Consider the following 19,613-nt stretch of genomic DNA (forward strand, 5'->3'; position numbering starts at 1 on the left):
TGTAAGTTAAAATTATTCTTTGGCTTAAGATTATTCAATTTGGGCCAAGATGTCTTGTACATGTGAGGTCCTGTGTCTGACCCACAGCACACAAAGAACAAATTTGACAATCACAGCTAATTTAGTTTTGAATTTCATTTCTATTACCTATACACATACAGAAAAATAAGAAAGGCTCAATTCCTCAGACTTAAGGCACAGTACAGGGCAGAGTTCACAGCACAGTTCATACCTTGGTGGTTGTTACTGATGTAGCCAAGTTTGTTTTGGAAGAAGATCCATTAGAACTTGCTGGTGAGGTTTGAGTCACTATAGATTTACTGTTTGTGCTATTTGTTCCATTTGCAGCACTGGTGGAGTGGGAAAACGTAAATTTGAAGCCACCAGAAGATGTCCTTTTGGGAAGGTTCTCCTTGTCTTCACTTTCTTTTGCTAAAGCCAAAATAAAATTCGAATGTTTATTAGTAAATATTCCTGTGATTTGATAAAACAAATTACATTTTTTTTATAAAAAACACTGCTTTTGCTTAATGAAAAGTTAAAGCACAGATTATGATGCATATGGTGACGTCACTATTTATTGACATGTCTAAAAATAATCTCAATTTTCCTTGGAACCTTGCCAGGAATGGTTCCTGAGGAAAACTGTTGGGTGTGTTCCCAAAACAAGAACCTCCAAGCTCTTACAAGCAGCTCAGAATGTGGCTAAGTGATAAAGTGCATGCCTTATATGCACCAAAGTTAGGTTCATCCCTGGGGACAGATGGATGCATGCATTTATGCATGCGCACGCACAAAGTCTCCCCTCTCCCATTCTCTTACTAGAATTCTACTTTGCTGCACTTAGAATTCACTAATTCAAGGATTCACTAGTTATCTTAATCTTTTGTCTCTTGATACTTCTTGTCAAAACCAATAATGTTTCCCATATGTCACCATGTCAAATGCCTAATGACAATGAAATGGTCAAGTCTGTTATTCTCTATTTCCTAAATATTCTAGGTTCCTCTTATATTTATATATATATATAAAGATAAGATTTGGTTTATATATATATATATATAAACCAAATAGATGTTGACCTTTGTTTAATTTTGTTTCTGGGCTGTATTTATTGGTATTGGAGGCTATCCCTGGCTCAGTGTGATTCTCAGGGATCACTTCCCAGCAGTACTTGAAGGACCATGAATTAATATGGTAGAACCTGGGCCTCCTGTATATGTAAAGCATATGGCTCCAGCCTTCTGAGACATCTTCCCAGCTCCTATAGTACCTGACTGCTACTCTATTTGTGTGTTTCTTAACTAGATGCAGTATATCATGTATGGCTTTATTTCCTCTTTGGAGGAAGTCCGGGAAGTGTCTAATAAATATAAGAATCTGACTATTAAAAGGCATAAGGACACTTGTTCCCTCAAGTTGATTGAAGTCAACAGAACTTCTAATGAATGGAAAAACAGCTGAGGCCAGCTTCAGGAAAAGCATAGTAATTAATACCACCGAAAAAAGCCCTTAGAAAATGTTTATATTCAAAACAATAAACACATAAAATTCAGGGATGTTTCTGTTTTCTGAGCCATACTCAGCTATGCTTGGGGCTTACTTGTAACTGGCTCTGCCCAGGGATTATTCCTGGTGATGATCTGGAGATGATACTTGGTGGTTTTCAAACCAAGTTTGGACACATGCAAGGCAAGTGCCTTACTCCTGTACTATCTATTTGGCTGAAAAATTAGATCTTTATTGAGCATTTATAATATATGCATGATTGTATTTGAATAATGGTAATTCCTCAAGCCATAAAATTAATGAAACTTGTTAAAGGATATTAGTCATATCAGTTTCACAAACAAAAACATTTGAAAATGTAACTTAACTGTTTTTCTAGGTACTGTATCTTTATGAAACATTTATATAATGATTTAAAATATCAAAGAACAAAATTACTTCTTTGTGCTTAGTTTTCCATTAGCTATAAAAGGTAAGAGTGCCATGGAAAGTTTCTATGCATTTCTATGACTCTAATATTACTGGAGATTTTAGGACAGGTATAAAGCCAAGATTGTTCACAGAAAGAGTATAAGCAGACAATTGAATTCCTAAGTAGCAAAAGAAAAGCAATTTTCATAAACACATTCTGAGCATGAAGAACACCCAAATTAGGAAAAAAATTCATAATTTTAAAAGGGGATGGTTAAGAATAAAATTCATCTTTCATGCTTTACAAACTATGAAAAAACCAACACAAGCAATTAAATGATTTCTGTAGTAAGTGACAGAATATGCTAGTTCAAAAATACAAAATACCTTTTTTAGTCTCCATAAATTTTTCATAACTATCTGGGAAATCATCTTCTGACTTTGATTTTTCCACTGATGACACAACAGCTTTTCCTTCTTCCTCTTCCTCTTCATTAAACCACATTTCTTCATCCTCTTCCAAGGCTTTTGCATCTCTTCGATATCTGTTACTACGCAATATAGATGGTACACTGTAAGAAACATACCACAAATATTGAGAATGATTTACAGTTCATGACCAGATTTTGAGAATATGTATGACCAAGGGAAAGTAATAACAACATAATGTCTATCAATCACCTCAATGGAAATATAAGATATAACCAGAGGTGGGGCTGGAGTGATAGCACAGTGGGTAGGGTGTTTGCCTTGCACAAGGCCGACCTGGGTTCGATTCCCAGCATCCCAAAAGCAAAAAAAAAAAAAAAAAAAAAAGGATATAACCAGAGGTGGTTGAAAATATCTAAGGATGCTGCAAATTAAAAAATGTGCAGCAGTAATTTTTCCTGTAAGGGTATTAGGGTAAGACGCAGGAGAATATCTTATTTATTCTTTTATACAATCTGTAAAACTAATGATAGAAAATTCCTGGGTAAATTTCATACGTAATTTTGACCTAAGTAAACAGAGGCTATAAAAATAATATATTCAAAGAATACCTGTTCAGTTTCTGATTTTGTCTGTCTTTTTCTTGCTCGTACTTAGTCTTCAATCCTTTGAATGTCTGAACATATTCAATTGATTCAAGTGCTTTATAAAAGTTTTCAACTATATGTGTAGTAAGAGACTTGATATCTTCCTGCATAAGCACAAAATTTACATTTCAAATATAATACAATACTAGGAGAAAAGCAAAAATGTTAATAGGTTCAAAGTTGACCAAAAAGGGTTTTCAGAAACAAATGTCCTAGTTTCTTAAATTTGTGCCAGGAATCCAAAGTAAATTTGTGAAAAAGCAGCAGCAATTCACTGGAATCTTATCAAGGAAGTATTAAGTACATCTGAAGAGTAAATGGATTTACTTTTCTATTATTATATTTACATAACACTACAACTTAAAGAGCTCTTCCATTTATAATTTTATTTCACCCTCATATTTCAGTGAGATAGGATTTTGGTCCCATTAAAAATATATTTTTTAATTAAAAAAAAAAGGGCCTAAAAGAGGGACTAAGAAAGAAGCTGACTGAGTAAATATACAGCTTTGTGGACAGGTTATGCAGAAATATTTTCAATATAAAGTGCTATTTAATGACACCTATTTAAATGCTACCAGAAAGGCAGAATACTGCTACCTTTACCAAATGTAGAGTTTGGGTAACATATATAACACAAAACACACACACACACACACACACACACACACACACACACACTTCTATATAACACAAAACACACACACACTTCTGATAAACTATTAATTTCAATTCTTATCTGTTCTTGCAAACTTCTAATTAATCTTTGTGAAATAAACCAACAGTGATAACTTCTAAAATCTTCTTACAAATGAATTATCCCAAGTGATCACTGCAAGTATGTAGGTACAAAGGAAACTCAATATTAAAAATAACTGAAGGTATGATTCAAACTTTTGTAAATACCAAGAAATATATAGGCTATTTTTTTTTACAAGAAATAATAGGGCTAGCGCGATAGTACAGTAGGTAGAGCACTTGCCTTGCATGTGGCAGACCCAGGTTTGATCCCTGGCAAGCCCATTTGGTCCCCCAAGCCACCAGGAATGATCACTGAGCGCAGAGCTAAGGGTAACCCCAGGTGTAGCCCCCAAATATAAACAAAAGGGAAAAATTGAAAAATCTTTGATTAGGACAATTGTACTGTGAATCTGGGTTCAGATACTTGGTTAGCTAGTTTTCTCTCACAGGCTAGAGACTATTTCTATCATCTTAAAAATCATTTTATAATCGTTTTTAAAATTCTTGTTATGTGACAACTGTAAGAAAAACCAGTGTGTCAAATAATCCTGAAAGGAAAATAGCACGCCATTAGTGCAATCTGATTTGTAAGACATGCTGCTTGAAAGTTTATAGCTTTGACTTGCTTTGTTTTTTTCATAGTCTTGAAAATATGTGGTTATTTTTTCTAGTAGAATGATTTCCTTGGGTGGGAAAGGGTAAAAACATGTTACTAGTTCTACCCTTATTTGTTTTATTCCTGTTATTAAGGCAATCTACATTATTTTCCTACTTTCTGTTGTTGCTAGGTATTAACCCAATATTTCATGACAAATTTTATGTTGTTCAAAACAGAGGTGTGATATATGTCAAGCCTGGACTGCTTTTACCCAAATGGTCATGTAATCACTGTGTGTATGCATCCTAAATTTATAAAATAAGGCAGTTGGAGCAGCAGTTTGCCTAAAAAAAACCTCCATAATAACATTCTACCTTTTATGCGTCTTGTCTTTATAGCTACTACAGATATTGTTTTTAAACTTCTGTATTAATTTTATTCACTATCCCATAATAGCGCAGAGATCACATGAATATGGCACGCTTGACTGAAATTTTTATATATAACAACTGAGCAGAGTAAATATAGGTTAAAGTCTATGCTGCATTTTCATTTTTAAATTTCATGATAAAATAAAGTACCATCACAAAACCTTATTTTACTACAGCAAGGATTCTTGAATATAAACTTACCACTCTTATAAATTCAAATAATTCAATAACAGCAGAATTCAATAGATTGTACCGAGTTCCATTATCCAGAAGAGCATTTATAACTGGCTCAAACAGATTTCCCTTGGTGATATAGCGATTATAAAATTCATCTTTAAGGCCAATAATTCGCCTCATAAAACGAAGAGCACCTAGTTAAAAATAATACAGGAGATAAGCTGATATTATTAAAACATAGGTATTTTGCATAAAGCAATGTATTTCTCTATAATAAAAAGCAAATCTGCAATAAACATAATCAGACTTTGAGGAAGAGAATTAGGGAGAGACCACTGAAAAGCTATACAACTTCTAAACCAAAACTAAGAGAAAACATGTTTGGTACCTGTGAGATAAACTGCCCAGGCAGATAGTTCCATGGCAAAAAATAAAAATATATACAAAAATCAACAACAACAACAAAAATGCTGGGAATGCTTAGATATGGAGACAATAGAGAGCTGTCATAGAGGTGTCTTCAGGAGAGTCAAGATTGCCTTACCTCTCTTACTAAAAGAGGTTTGGTGGAAGGCACTATTTTAAAATTTTTCTGAAAATACAGACAAAAGGGGTTCTGCTGCTAGTATACAACAAATAGAACTAAAACTTTCTATCTCTGATGATGACAATTTCATTCCCCCAATTCCAGTTCCCTTTGCCTTAGAAAAATCACCTATAAACCAATACTAACCTCAACATTATAAAAACATCGTTCCTTTGTTTATCAATTGCTTTTGAATTACTTTTACTTAGGTAAAGATGGAATTGGCAGATCAGACTGTTTTGCAAAAGAGCAACAGTCATAAGCAGGTTTTAAACATTTTAGAATATAAAAAGAAAACTTCCTTTTATCCAGATCATTTTTTAAAACTTTATTTGGTAGTTGCTAAAATTACTATGGAACATAAGTATAATGTCAATCCTTTATTATTGTTTGTTCATCTTTTAGCTTTTAAGCTCTCCCCTAAGTAGTTTAATTTATTCTACAAATAGTACTGGCAAAATCTTTAAAATTCAAGATATTTAATTTTATAAAATCAGTCTATAAGTTCAATCCTGTTCACAGACAGAAGTCATTAAAACAAATTGTGCTGGGCCAGAGAGGTAGTACAGCAGGTATGGTGTTTGCCTTGCATGCGGCCAACCTAGGTTGTATCCCTGGCATCCTATATGGTCTCCCAAGCACTGCCAGGAGTAATTCCTGAGTGCAGAGCAGGAGTAACCCCTGAGCATCACCAGGTGTGACCCGAAAAGCACCCTCCCAATAAACAAAACAAATTGTGCCTGTTGAAAGAGGTGCTCTATATTATCTGAGAATAAAACCAAAGTACGTCATGTAAGATAAATGTATGTTAATTATAATATCAAAAAGTGGGGAGGTAGGGGTTGGAAAGAGTATAAGGCGAGTATAAGAGTGTAACTAGAAGGTGAATGCCTTGCACTTGGTTGACAAGGGTTTAAATCAATGGTACCATATATATGGTTCCCTGAGGCTGTCAGAAGTGAAAAATGGGGGGAGGGGGAGAAAAGTGCTAAACTTCTAACATTACCTCTTTTTTTGGGAGTGAAGAATAGAAATTACATATGATAATGAACACAGTGGGGCTGGAGAAATAGTAGATTAGGTAGGGTATTTGGATTGTACCCATCTGACCTGCGTTGGATCTCTGGCACCCCATATGGTTCCTTAAGTCCTGCAAGGAAGTGATCCCTGGGCACCGCTGTGAGTGCTAACACCCAACAAAAAGATGATTAAATACTAAGAAATTGGGAAAGATGTGAGCAAATGGACTGTATTTAATATGGGTCATTGAACTGATTGATATATACAAAGCTGTATTAAAAAAAAAAATCCAATGCCGACTGGTCCAGCCTTTTGGGAAAACTATGGACTTTCCTCAAAAAACTAGAAATTGAGTTCCCATTTGACCCAGCAATACCACTTACGAAAATATACCCCAGGGGCCCAAAAGCACAGAGCAGAAACACCATCTGCACTCCTATGTTCATTGCAGTACTATTCACCATAGTCAGAATCTGGAAATAAGCTGAGTACCCAAGAATAGATGAATGGATAAAGAAACTATAGCACCTCTACACAATGGAATACTATGCAGCTGTTAGGAAAAATGAAGTCATAGAAATCTGCCTCTACATACCACATTTGAGGAGGTGTAAGGTAGAAGACAACCAAACTTGATTAAAAAATATATACATACATATAAACAGAACTGTTGTCAACATACAGTACAACTATTAATAGAAATTAGTTAGGAAAACATATCAAAACACTTTAATTCAGCAAAAATTTAATATAAAATTTTTATGCAAATCCAATCAGAGCAAACTGGGTGTTTCTACTCCTTTCACTCTTGAAATAAATAAAATGGGGGCTGAAGAGAGAGTTGTAGAGTATGCATGCTTTGCATATGGGTGATATATGTTTGATCCACAGCACCGTCCCCTGGACCCCTCTGAGTGATCTCTGAGCAGAGTCAGGAATAAAACCTAAGCAGAACCTGGTATGGCCTTCAAAACCAAAAGTAACTGATTAATTAAAAAATAGAAAGTCAAAGATTAGTTCTTCTCACAACCATTTTTGGGCAGTATATATGGTGACATATAAATTTACATGGGCAAGTTTCGCTTTTATCTTTTAATAATAACTCCTTAAAGTATTTTATAAAAATATTCAGTTAAAATGTTACTTACACAGGGCCAGGAAAGTATGCTTTGAATTCATCAAGACCAAGACTCTTCTTAGTAAGTCCTTGTTCATAATATAGTTTTTAATGTGATATGTGTGATGCTCCACACAAAATGTGAGTAACTCTAAAATTAAGGCAAGCAGCTGTGCTGTCTGATAATTATCTACAAAGAAAGTCATCATACAGTAAATACTACAATACACATTTAGAGATCAGGACTTACACTTTATGATTTCAGCAAAATAAAATTCAATTTATTTTTCAATCACTTAAAGAAGCTATAAATTTGAACATTTTCATTAGGCAAACTCTTCCAAGTATTATCAAATTTACCTACTTTAATAGGTATCTTTTCTTCAGGTTCTGGTATAAAATAATATTGAGAGGAAAAATATCCCTCAATAAAAATAAAACATAATTAAAAAGTCCACTGCACTGTTAATTTTCTCAGTAGTGTTTCCTTAAAAACTGCTATCATGGGGAGAAATGCCTCTAGAGTGTGAATTAAGCTACGGTCCCATGCCACCCCAGGAGGAGAAAGGTTTTTCTCTCTTGGCCTCTTGCTGGTGGCTTGGTGACCGCCATGGTATAAGGCCCACTAAAGAGAGGTATGAGCTTGCAGTGACAGGACGAGAGGGAGCTCTCGGGACGAGGGGCGTTATCGGCGCCATTCTCCGCCCAGATGTGACCCCAAGCAGCTGCACACTAACGGCTCCTCCATTCCTGAACGCGCATGATCCGGGAGGCCCACCAACTACTTTCAGCACCCAGCCAGCTTCTTGCAGAAATGTCTCTAGAATGTGAACTAAGCTACAGCCTCATTGCTGCCCCAGGAGGGGAAAGGTTCTTCTCTCTTGGCCTTTCCTTTCATATAAGGCCACTAAACAGCGGTACAAGTTTGCAGTGATGTGACTTCTGGCAGAATTTCTCTGGACTTAATAACTAAAATACCAGAAATTCAAAACCACGTGGCTACTTTTGCGGCCGTGCGACCTCATATGCTCTTCATTCTCAGCAATGGAAAACAAATTATCAAATGATGCCTTTTTGGCAGGTCTGATTGTTGGGGGAAAATTACAAATAGTGAGTTTTCTGTTGAAACATTGAATGTAATCAAAGTAAAGAGAAAGTAAAGTGAAAATCATCAGCCACACAGGTGGGTTTGGAGGTGGGAGGGGAGGTATACTGGGGTTCTTGGTGGTGGTACATGTGCACTGGTGAAGGGATGGGTGTTTGACTGAGACTTAAACCTGAAAGCTTTGTAACTTTTCACATGGTGATTCAATAGAAAAATAAAAAATAATTTTTAAATTTAAAAAAATAAAAATAAATTGCTATCATGGGGCCAGAGAAAGAGATAGTCATCATCTAGCTCAATGATTTTTCAAGAGGATTACACAGAAAAATATTCTGTAGAACTATCAAGCTAAAAGGAATACATCAGTCTTGCTTTAGGACAGAGTGATAGTACAGTGGGTTGGGTACTTGCCTTGTATGTTGATAACCAGGTTGGATCCTTTGATCTATCCACCCCTGCCCTGCCAGGAGTGATCCTAAGCACAGACCTAGGAGTTGAGCTCTATGCATCACTAGATATGGCCAAAACCAGAACAAAAAATCCTCAGTTCTCTTTCTAATAACAACTTGCCATGAAAATGTACAAAGAAAAATTCAGGAATTAAAGATCTTTTCTACTAAAATGCAAGCAACAGTTTTACTTGCTTCAGACTAATCTTTATCATAGTCGACTCCACAGCAAATATTTGAACTATAAACTAGAGAATTTTTTAAATAGTTCAAATATTTGCTTCACAATTAAAACAAATTCTCTGCTCTGCCACAGAGACGGGATGGGGTGAGGGGAATGGGAGAGATACCAGGATCACTGGTGGTGGAGAATGGGCACTGGTGAAGGCATGGATACTTGATCATTTTATGACTGAAACATAAGCACAAAAGTTTATAAGTCTGTAAATGTACCCCAAGGCGATTCATTTAAAAAAAATTTTTTTAATAAATATATAAAAACAAATTCTCTTAAATTTTCTCTTTTTTTTGGGCATTTTGGGTCACACCAGTAGTGCTCAGGAGTTGCTCCTGGCTCTGATCAGGGGACCATATGAGTTGCTGGGTATCAAACCTGGGTCAGTCACGTTCAAGGCAAATGCCTTACCTGCTGTACTATTGCTCTGGTCTTAGACTCTTAATTTCTTGATTCTCAAATTTTACTTACAAAGGATTTTGGAAAACTGATCTGAAATATAACATGTCTTGTAACATGTCACTTATAGCTTCATCAAATTTGGACATAAAATACCCATATTTGTAATTAATTCTATCTCTGAACGTTTTCTTATTAAAACGGGTCTTTGAACTTTGAGAATGGTAAAAAGACAGGATGCAAAATATACAAAGTATATATATTACACTACTAGGCCCATAACTGGTCTGAATGTTTCAAACAGAAGCATAGTGTATATGTTTGGGTTCATAAAAAATACTTAAGTAGGGTCCTGAGCAACAGTATAGCAGGTAAGGTGCCAGCCTTACATGTGGCAGAATGTGATTGTAGTCCCAGCATCCTATATGGTCCCCTGAGCAGGAATGCAGAGCCAGGAGTAACCCCTGAGTATTGCTAGGTGTGGCCCAAAAAACCAAACAAAAACAAGACACCCCCCAAAAAAACCCCAAATACTTAAGCATAATGCTATTGTGATGACTAGCTTAAAATAGATCTTTGTTTAAAAGACATAAAAATATGGAACTGGAGAGATAGCACAGCAGGTATGGCGCTTGCCTTGCGTGTGGCTGACTGGAATTTAATACCTGGCATTCCCTTATGGTCCCCCCATGCACTACCAGGAGTATCCCTTATGTATGACAAGGTATAACCCCAAAACAAAACAAGAATTCAAAAATAAGAAGTAAATATCCTTTACTTTCAGATGTTTTCTCAAAAAAGATCAGCAAAGAGCCTACATTTACCAAAAAAAAAAAAAAATACACACACACATATGTATATAATTTCCACTGATCTTCTATATTGAAAAAAATGCTTTTCTTAGTCGTGTATAAATGTACTATACTATGAATAAGAAAAAGGATACCGCAGTAGTTTATAAAACAATTCTTACCAGGACAAATTGTGTTGCTTCTATTAGATCCAACAATACTATCTAAAAACCAAAACAAAAAAACATAGAAAAAAAACATGGTTACTTCAAATTTCTTATAAAATTGGAGCAGCTGAATAACTAGAAGACATCCATCAAAAATATGATTTTAAAGTTATTACAGCCACAAGTAAGACTGATATATGTTCTTTTACTTTGTCTCAGGAATTCTTTAACAAGATGGGTATGTATCTGCATCTCACTTTTGATTAAGAGAAAATTTAAGAATTTCTTAAATGGTAAAATAGCACGTTACTGTGATTTATGTTTTGAAATTTAAAATTAAAGTATTTTAAGTAAATTCTGATTTCAAGAAACATATCTATATACATTTATATAGAGAAACATAGTAATGTATATTGGAACATTGAAACAGTAAAAAGATGAAAACAAAGGTATATTAGGAACAGAATGGCTAAATTATAGCATACTTTTCTATTTTCCAGAAGTCCATGCCCTTTCTTGAATACATATTTCTCTTTCAAACTACTCTAAGTAAAGTTCTTTCAATAAAAATGATATTGTTTCGCTTAAAAAAAAAAAAAAAGAATACCCAGCTTAATCGGTGGCTGAATAAACAGCAGTACTCCTACATTAAAAAAAAAAAGGACTACTATAAAAAACAAAGAAAAAACAAAAAACGTAAATGCTAAAATTATACTGGGTAAGAGACTGTTTTATGTATACAATAAAAGTCAACTTACAAACTCTGAAAAGTTAAAAAAAAAAGTTGCATGTCATAATGACATAGGGTTTATAAATAAAATTCAACAATTCTTGGGAATGGTGATTTTACCAAGGCAGTAGTAATGAGAATGTATAAGGGGTATACAGAAAAACTTCAACTGTATCTGCCATTTTTCCCTATACAGAGAAAAAAAAATGTATATTTAGGGAGAAATGCTTAGAGTTTAATTTCTAAATATTAATCTCTACTTCAGCCAAGTTCTGATCCTGAACACTGACAAAACTATGTTCCTTTGGATCTATTGTCAGTAATTTATTTAATCCAGATGTTAAGCTAACATTTCAGGGACAATCTTTCTTTCACTAAATATTTCTCTCCCATAGCATGTAGTATTTTTTGTCATATTTTCTGTATTACTCATTAATAAAGACACATGGTACCTAGGTAAATCATTATTTTATACTGCAACTTAAAATTTTTAGTAATGGGGCTGGAGCAATAGTACAGCGGGTAAAATGGTTTGCTTTGCATGCAGCCAATCCAGGTTCAATCCCCAGCACCTCATATGGTCCATAGAACCCTCCAAGAATGCTAAGCACCTCTGGGTCTGGCCCCAAAACAAAACAAACAGAAAAAGTTCAGTAGTAAGTTCCTGTTCATACAGAGCAACAAGCAAACAACCTAGCAGATAAATTTTATTTCACTATTTATAAACAAATATACATATTTGTTTATAATAGAGAGCTTACCCTTTTCACATTTGTCTTCAGATGTATTGGTCAAAAGTGGTGCTGTGAGTACATGCATACAATGGTTATAGAAGAAATTGAGAAATTCACTCTTTTCAGTTTTCTGAAACACAAAATTTAAAAATACATTATCTTCATAATAAAACATTGTTAAGAATTAGCAACGTGAATCATATACAACAGATACCTAAGATACTAGTAAATAAAACTAGTTATACTAGGGCCAGAATGAGAATACAGTGGGTTAGGCGCTTGCCTTGCATGTGACTAACCCAATTTTGATACCTGGTACCCATATGATCCTCCAAACCTGCCAGGAACGAATCCCAAGTGCAGAGGCAGGAGTAACCCTTGATCACCACTGGGTGTCCCCAAAACCCAAACACCCCCCACAAAAGCCCCAACTAGTTATGCTCATTCTTTGTCATTTTTGTTTTCTGCAGAACTACAAAAATCAAATTTATTTCACATAATCTATTAAAGGGCTGGAATGATAGTACAGTGGGTAGGGCATTTGCCTCGCATGCAGCCGACCCGGGTTTGATTTCTCCATCCCTCTCGATAGCTCGGCAAGCTACTGAGAGTATTTCACCCACACGGCGGAGTCTGGCAAGCTACCTGTGGCATATTCGATATGCCAAAAACAGTAATAAGTCTCACAATGGAGACGTTACTGGTGCCCACTCGAGCAAACTGATGAGCAATGGATGACAGTGACAATGACAGAATCTATTAAAAGCAAGAAAAAAGACTACTTTTGAATATGCTATTATAGCATGAAATGCAAATGATTAACCAAACTATGGGACAGCAATATAACTGCTTAAATTTTGATGCTCCAGCGGCCAAAGCAAAAAAGGGAACTGAGGGAATTTTCCTCAAAACATTTCCACAATCTCACAGCAAACATCATACTCAACGGGGAAAAACAAAAAGCCTCTCCACTAAAATCAGGCACAAGACAAGGTTGCCCATTCACACCATGTCGCTTCAAATTAATATTTTAAGTACTTCCCATAACAACTAAGCAAGAAAAAGATATTATGGGCATCCAGATAGGAAAGAAGCTAAACTTTCACTATTTGCAGATGACATAATACTGTATCTAGAAAACTCCAAAGACACTGCAAAAAAGTCCTCCACTCCAAAAAACAAAAAGCAATAGATTTGTATAGTAAAATGGCAGGCTACAAAATACGCAAAAGTTCATAGCTGTCCTATGTGCACAAAATGAAATAGAAGAGAGATTTAAAACACAATCCCATCCACAACAGTGCCTCAAAAATATCAAGTATGTAGAAATCAGCTTATCCAAAGAGGGCAAGACTTATACAAAGAAAACTAGAAAAAAACAAAGAAATAAAGGAGGGCACAAGGAAATTTAAACACTCCCTGCTCATGGTTTAGGAAGGTTAACATCTCCAATATGGAATAGTCCCCCAAAGCAGTATACAGATTCAATATAGTTTCTATAAAGATATCCAGGACATGGAAAAACACCTCCTTCCTGCGCTGCCACTCCCTTCTGCGACCCCAGCCAAAGCAATCCTCAGGAAAATAGAAAATCGAGAGACAGATTCTACCCTCAGGTAAATGGTCACTTAATCTTTGATTATGGAGAAAAAATTTCAAGTGGAGCAAGTAAGACTCTTCAACAAGTGGTGCTGGGAAAACTGGTCAGACACATGCCAAAAACTGAACTCAGACACTTTTTCAAATGCCATGCACAAAAGTCAAATCAAAATGAATTAAAGACTTTGATATTAGATCTGAATTCATAAAGTACACAGAGAAAAACATATGCAGAACTCTCCTTGACACTGAAGCTACAGGCATCTAGATGTAATGCCACTGATCAAGCAAGTAAAAGCAATGATAAATGAGATTACATTTCTCTTAATTTCTTACATAAAATTAAGAAACTTTTCAAAGGAAATGATGACCACCATACAAAGCCCAGATATTGAGAAAAATTATTTGCCCACCACTCATCTGATAAAGGGTTAATATCTAAGATCAGAGAGTCTCTTCCCCGCATGCCTGGCTGTCTTCCCCAGGGCCCCTTGGAGGGGATGGGTTCCAGCTTTCCTCCCCATCCCTAGCAGAGCTCCCGGCGGCCGAAGACCACCAGAACCTAGCCACAGCTGGAGGCCCCTCTCCACACGTTCTGACAGGCCTCATGCATGAAGGTACCAGCAAAGGAACCCAAGTGTGTGCAATCCCATCAACAGCCAACATCCCGAGAGAGACTTAAAAGCAAGCTCTCAGAAGCGTGGCCGCAAAGCCTACTTCTCCCTCTGGGAGAAACTGGCAATCTTCTGGGAGTTTCCTGCCCACATGGGACAGCCTTGCAAGCTTCCCATGGTGTATTCATTTGCAAAATCCAGTAACAAGCTGGATCTCATTCCCCTAACCCTGAAGAGCTCCCAGTGCAACATCATTAGGAGGGCGGAGTCGAGATGGACTTCTAAGATCTCAGGGAAAGGACGAAATGAGATGTTACTGAGCCCGCCCGAGAAATCGGTGATTAACAGGATTTTGTGATTTCCGTGATCTAAGATCTATAAAGAACTGATAGAACTCTATAAAGAAAAAAAAACTATCAAAAAATGAGGTGAACAGAAACTTCCTCAAAGAAATACACATTATCAAAAGGCACAAGAAAAAATGTTTCATATCACTAATCTTCAGGAAAATGCAAATCAAAACAATAATTAGATACCACCTCACACCAGAGACCAGCACTCATCAAAAAGAACAACTAGTGTTGGCAAGGATGTTGCCAAAAGGGATCCTCATTTATTGCTGGTGGGAATGCTTAACTGGCCCAGTCTTTTCGGAAGACAATTTGACAGTCCTCAAAAATCATGGAGCTTCCATGACCCACTCCTATGAATATATCCCAAAGGTCCAAAAGCACAATACAGAAAAAACATTTGCATTCCTATGCTAAACTGCGGCACATTCACAATAACCAAAATCTGAAAATAACCCAAGTGTCCAAGAACAGATGACTGGATAAAGAAGCTATAGTTCACATATACAATGGAATACTGATCAGAGGTAGGAAAAGATGAAGTCAGGCAATTTGCTGCTACATGGATATAAATCTGGAGTGTATCATATTGAGCGAAATCCTTCAGAGGAAGAACAGACTCAGAATGATCTCACTCATATGCAGAACATAAAGAAACTTTGTAGGGGAATAGCAAATTCCCAAAGGCAATAGAGTAGTAATACAGCAGTTAAGACATTTGCCTTTTATGCAGTTGACATGGGTTTTATCTCTGGCACCGCCTAAGGTACCCAAGCCTGTCAGGAGTGATCTCTGAGAGCAGACCCAGGAGTAAAAGCCCAAGCACTGCCAGGTGTGGATCCAAATCCAGAAGGAAGGAGGAAAGGAGGGAAGGATGGACAGAATAAAGAATGGATGAACGAGAGCACTGGTTTTAGTAGAAAGCTTGTCACTGGAGTGTGTGTGGGAGGGGATAAGTTAGGGAAAGAGCACTAGGACAGTGGTGGAGGAGAAAAGTGCCTGCACAAGAGGCAGGGTTGTGGGCAGGTGGGAAACTGGGGACATTGGTGATTGGTGAAGGTGAGGGGTCACTGGTGAAGGGATTGGTGTTGTGCTATTGTAAGCCTAAAACTTAATCATGAGTATCTTTTCAGTTTTGTGATTCATGGTGATTTAATCAAAAGAAGAAAAAATCATCTCTAGCTGATTAGAGCAACATTTCTTTATCTCAGAGTTATTTCTTACATTAGTCGTAGCAAGCATATTCTCTGGATCAATCAGGGTACGAAGAAGTCCCATTAACTGAACAGCACCTCCTAGCTCAGGATCAGTATCACAGATCATTTGTTCAATTACTACATTAATAAGAAGGATATCCTGAAAGAAAAAATATTCAATTAGATTTGATTCTTTTCTTACCCAAAATAATATTCAAAAATAGTTCACTGTGAAGTTGTTTGTAAACATGTCAAGAAAGAAGATCAACAAAACCATGTCATAGCAACTTAACTACCTAATATCAAAACCTTACCCTTCAATATTTTCAATATTTTGAAATCTAAGCACCAATAAATAATAATTAAGAAAACGAATGGAGGGGCTGGAGGGATAGCACAGCGGGTAGGGCGTTTGCTTTGCATGCGCCAACCCGGGTTCGATTCCCAGCATCCCATATAGTCCCCTGAGCACCGCCAGGGGTAATTCCTGAGTGTAGAGCCAGGAGTCAGCCCTGAGCATTGCCAGGTGTGACCCCAAAAAGAAAAAAAAAAAAAAAGAAAACGAATGGAATGTCTTTAAAGATATATGAAGTAAACTCACAGAACTTTATCAATAAATCTAAATCCAATCCTTATTTCAATTTGGGGTGGGGTGGGAGGCAAGGACCAGACTTTATATTAATCCATTGCTGTTACATGTTAAGCAAAGCACACTCACAAAAATGTTAAGATATTAGAAAAAAGTGTTAGCTAGTGAACTAGCATCAGCACAATGCTATAGCATTCAATTACTTTAAATTATGTCAAAGTATAAAAACAGAACAAATACTGCCCAACAAAGAAAACTGATGATTACAGGAAAAACACTCATCTGCTCCTTTATACTCTTATATAAGTTTATTAACTTAAATCTAAGCAAACAAAACCCCAAAATGAGTTTTGATTACATCTAAATATAAACACAATGTAAGGAAGAACTTGTAAATTACAGCTTACAAGTACTGGTGCGCCACATTACTGGTGCCTGCTCAAGCAAATCGATGAACAACAGGATGACAGTGAGAGTGACAATGAAAAATTTCAGTACACACTCTTTAAACTCTTTTATTTTCTTGTCTTCTCCCTCAAATACAGTTTTTCTTTTCTAAGAAGCAATGCTAAACTCCGTCTACAGCAGAAGTGAAAGGGGAAATGAGGGGGTGTAACTCAGATTAGAGTGCATGCATGCTTGCATGTATGAAGCCTTAGATTTGATCCCCAGAACCAAAAAAAGTGTAATAAAAATTGACTTGTACTGACTACCATAATTTGGTTAACTTGTGAAAGCAAAAAAAAGGGCCAAGTTACATCATTTTCTAGCTACAGAGAACTTTAACGGAAGTTAAGAAAATATTGGGACTGGAGAGGTAACAGAGCAGATAAGGGGCTTGCCGTGCATGCAGCTGACTTGGGCTTGATATCTGATCTCCCATATGGTTTCCCAAGCCCTGCCAGGAGTGACCCCTGAGAACAAAGAACATAAGCTCTGAACATTACTGGCTTTGGCAGAAAAGCCAACCTTCCAGACCCCTTCCTTCTCAACCCCAAAAAAGAAGAGTAATACTGGGTTTGGAGGGACAGCTCAAAAGACAGATGCACAAACTAGATTTTTGGAGGTCCAGGTCCCATCCCCAGCACTAAGTGGTTCCCTGCATAACCCTGGGAGAAAGGAATAGACCTGAGCACCACTGGGTATTGCCCAAAAGGAGAAAAATAAACTACAAGCCCTGTCTTTGAGAAAGAAAATTATTTTCTGTTAAAATTTCTGCTAATATTTTCTTACCAAATAAAGGCATATGGTCCATAAGAAGTAATGAAGACTTAAGGTACCCAAGCTTAAGACATGAAGGCCACAGAGACCACGACAGTATTTATATTTAAAGAACAAACTCAAATAAGATCTTTAGAAACAGGAGACAGTTTGGCTCGCTCTTCAAGCCTGTGTTCTGCCTTGAACATGCATGTCACTTGCTTACTCTATGTTTCTTTGCCCATGTTCTCTCTTGAAAACATATTCTTCGGGCCAGAGCGACAGTACAGCAGGTATGGTGTTTTTGCCTTGTATGTTTCTGACCAGGTTCGATCCCTGGCACCACATATAGTCCCCGACCCCTGTTATGTGTGATCCTGGACCCAAAGCTGGGAGTAAGCCCTGAGCACCACTAGGTGTGGCCCCAAACCAAAGAGTCAGTTTAAAGTCCTTACATAATTGAGGACACCTCACTGCCATCAAATATTTATAAAAAGCAACAACTTGGTTATATAATCTCTACAAATACCTGTATCAGATAATCTGCATCAAAAGAAAGTAGGCTATAAAAGCTGGCAATCAAGGAGTCAGAGTGATAGTAGTGGGTAGGGTGTCTGATTTGCATACGGATGGACGACCCAGGTTTGATCCCCAGTATGTATCCTATTGATATCGCCAGCACTGCCTGGAATAATTCCTGAATGTAGAGACAGGAGTAATCCCTAAACAATGCTAAGTGTAGAGACAGGAGTAATCCCTGAACAATGCTGGGTGTGATCCAAAAAAACCAAAGGGTAAAAAAAATACTGGCATCGGCCTATTCTTAGATGCAGCCACAAAAGATTTCCTAAGGTAAGATCCTGAGCTTTGGAAGAAAATGGCCAAGAGAGATTTATCAGAGAAAAGAATCAGAACCACCTGATCTTGTTAATTAAAGAATTCTATTGGATGTGTACTAGTCTCTGTGGTGTGAGGTGGTATCTCATGGTTGTTTTGATCTGCATCTCTCTGATGATTAGTGATGCAGAGCACTTTTTCATGTGCCTTTTGGCCATTCGTATTTCTTCCTTGGTAAAGTTTCTGTTCATTTCTTCGCCCCATTTTTTGATGGGGTTGGATGTTTTCTTCTTGTAGAGTTCAACCAGTGCTTTATATACCATTGATATCAACCCCTTATCTGATGGGTATTGTGTAAATATCCTTTCCCATTCTGTGGATAGTCTTTGTATTCTGGTCACTGTATCTCTTGCGGTGCAGAAGCTTTTTAGTTTAATGTAGTCCCATTTGTTGATCTCTATTTTTACTAGATTGCTTAGTTCCGTGTCACCTTTGAAGATACGTTTATCTTCAATATCGTGGAGGGTTTTGCCGACCTTGTCTTCAATGTACCTTATGGTTTGTGGTCTAATGTTGAGGTCTTTAATCCATTTTGATCTGACTTTTGTGCATGGTGTCAGGTCAAGGTCTAAACCCATTTTTTTGCATGTGGTTGTCCAGTTGTGCCAGCACCATTTGTTAAAGAGGCTTTCCTTGCTCCACTTCACATCTCTTGCTCCTTTATCAAAGATTAGATGATCATACACTTGGGGTTGTGTATAGGGATATTCCACCCTGTTCCATTGGTCTACGGCTCCGCCTTTGTTCCAGTACCATGCTGTTTTAATTGTTACTGCTTTGTAGTAAAGTTTGAGGTTGGGGAGGGTGATGCCTCCCATCATCTTTTTCCCAAGAATTGTTTTAGCTATCCTTGGACGTTTGTTATTCCATATGAATTTTAGGATTGCTTGAT

The 19,613-nt window shown here is 36.8% G+C and overlaps 1 protein-coding gene across 2 annotated transcripts in view; it reads right to left on the reverse strand.

Annotated features, from left to right (window-relative positions):
- Positions 1-19,613, reverse strand: part of PPP4R3B (protein phosphatase 4 regulatory subunit 3B) — a 64,376-nt gene that overhangs the window by 3,625 nt on the left and 41,138 nt on the right. Inside the window, exons 8-15 of one of the 2 annotated variants that reach the window (XM_055122941.1) lie at positions 16,064-16,195; positions 12,304-12,406; positions 10,828-10,869; positions 7,698-7,856; positions 4,968-5,137; positions 2,961-3,100; positions 2,308-2,471; positions 233-432 (exon numbers count right to left, since the gene is read on the reverse strand). In XM_055122941.1, the coding sequence (XP_054978916.1) occupies positions 233-432; positions 2,308-2,471; positions 2,961-3,100; positions 4,968-5,137; positions 7,698-7,856; positions 10,828-10,869; positions 12,304-12,406; positions 16,064-16,195 (1,110 nt within the window). Of the gene's footprint in view, positions 1-232; positions 433-2,307; positions 2,493-2,960; positions 3,101-4,967; positions 5,138-7,697; positions 7,857-10,827; positions 10,870-12,303; positions 12,407-16,063; positions 16,196-19,613 lie in introns of both variants that reach the window. The other variant, XM_004609207.2, reaches the window with a different exon arrangement.

Source organism: Sorex araneus, chromosome X, assembly GCF_027595985.1.
Source record: "Sorex araneus isolate mSorAra2 chromosome X, mSorAra2.pri, whole genome shotgun sequence".
In the NCBI taxonomy this organism is placed as follows: domain Eukaryota; kingdom Metazoa; phylum Chordata; class Mammalia; order Eulipotyphla; family Soricidae; genus Sorex; species Sorex araneus.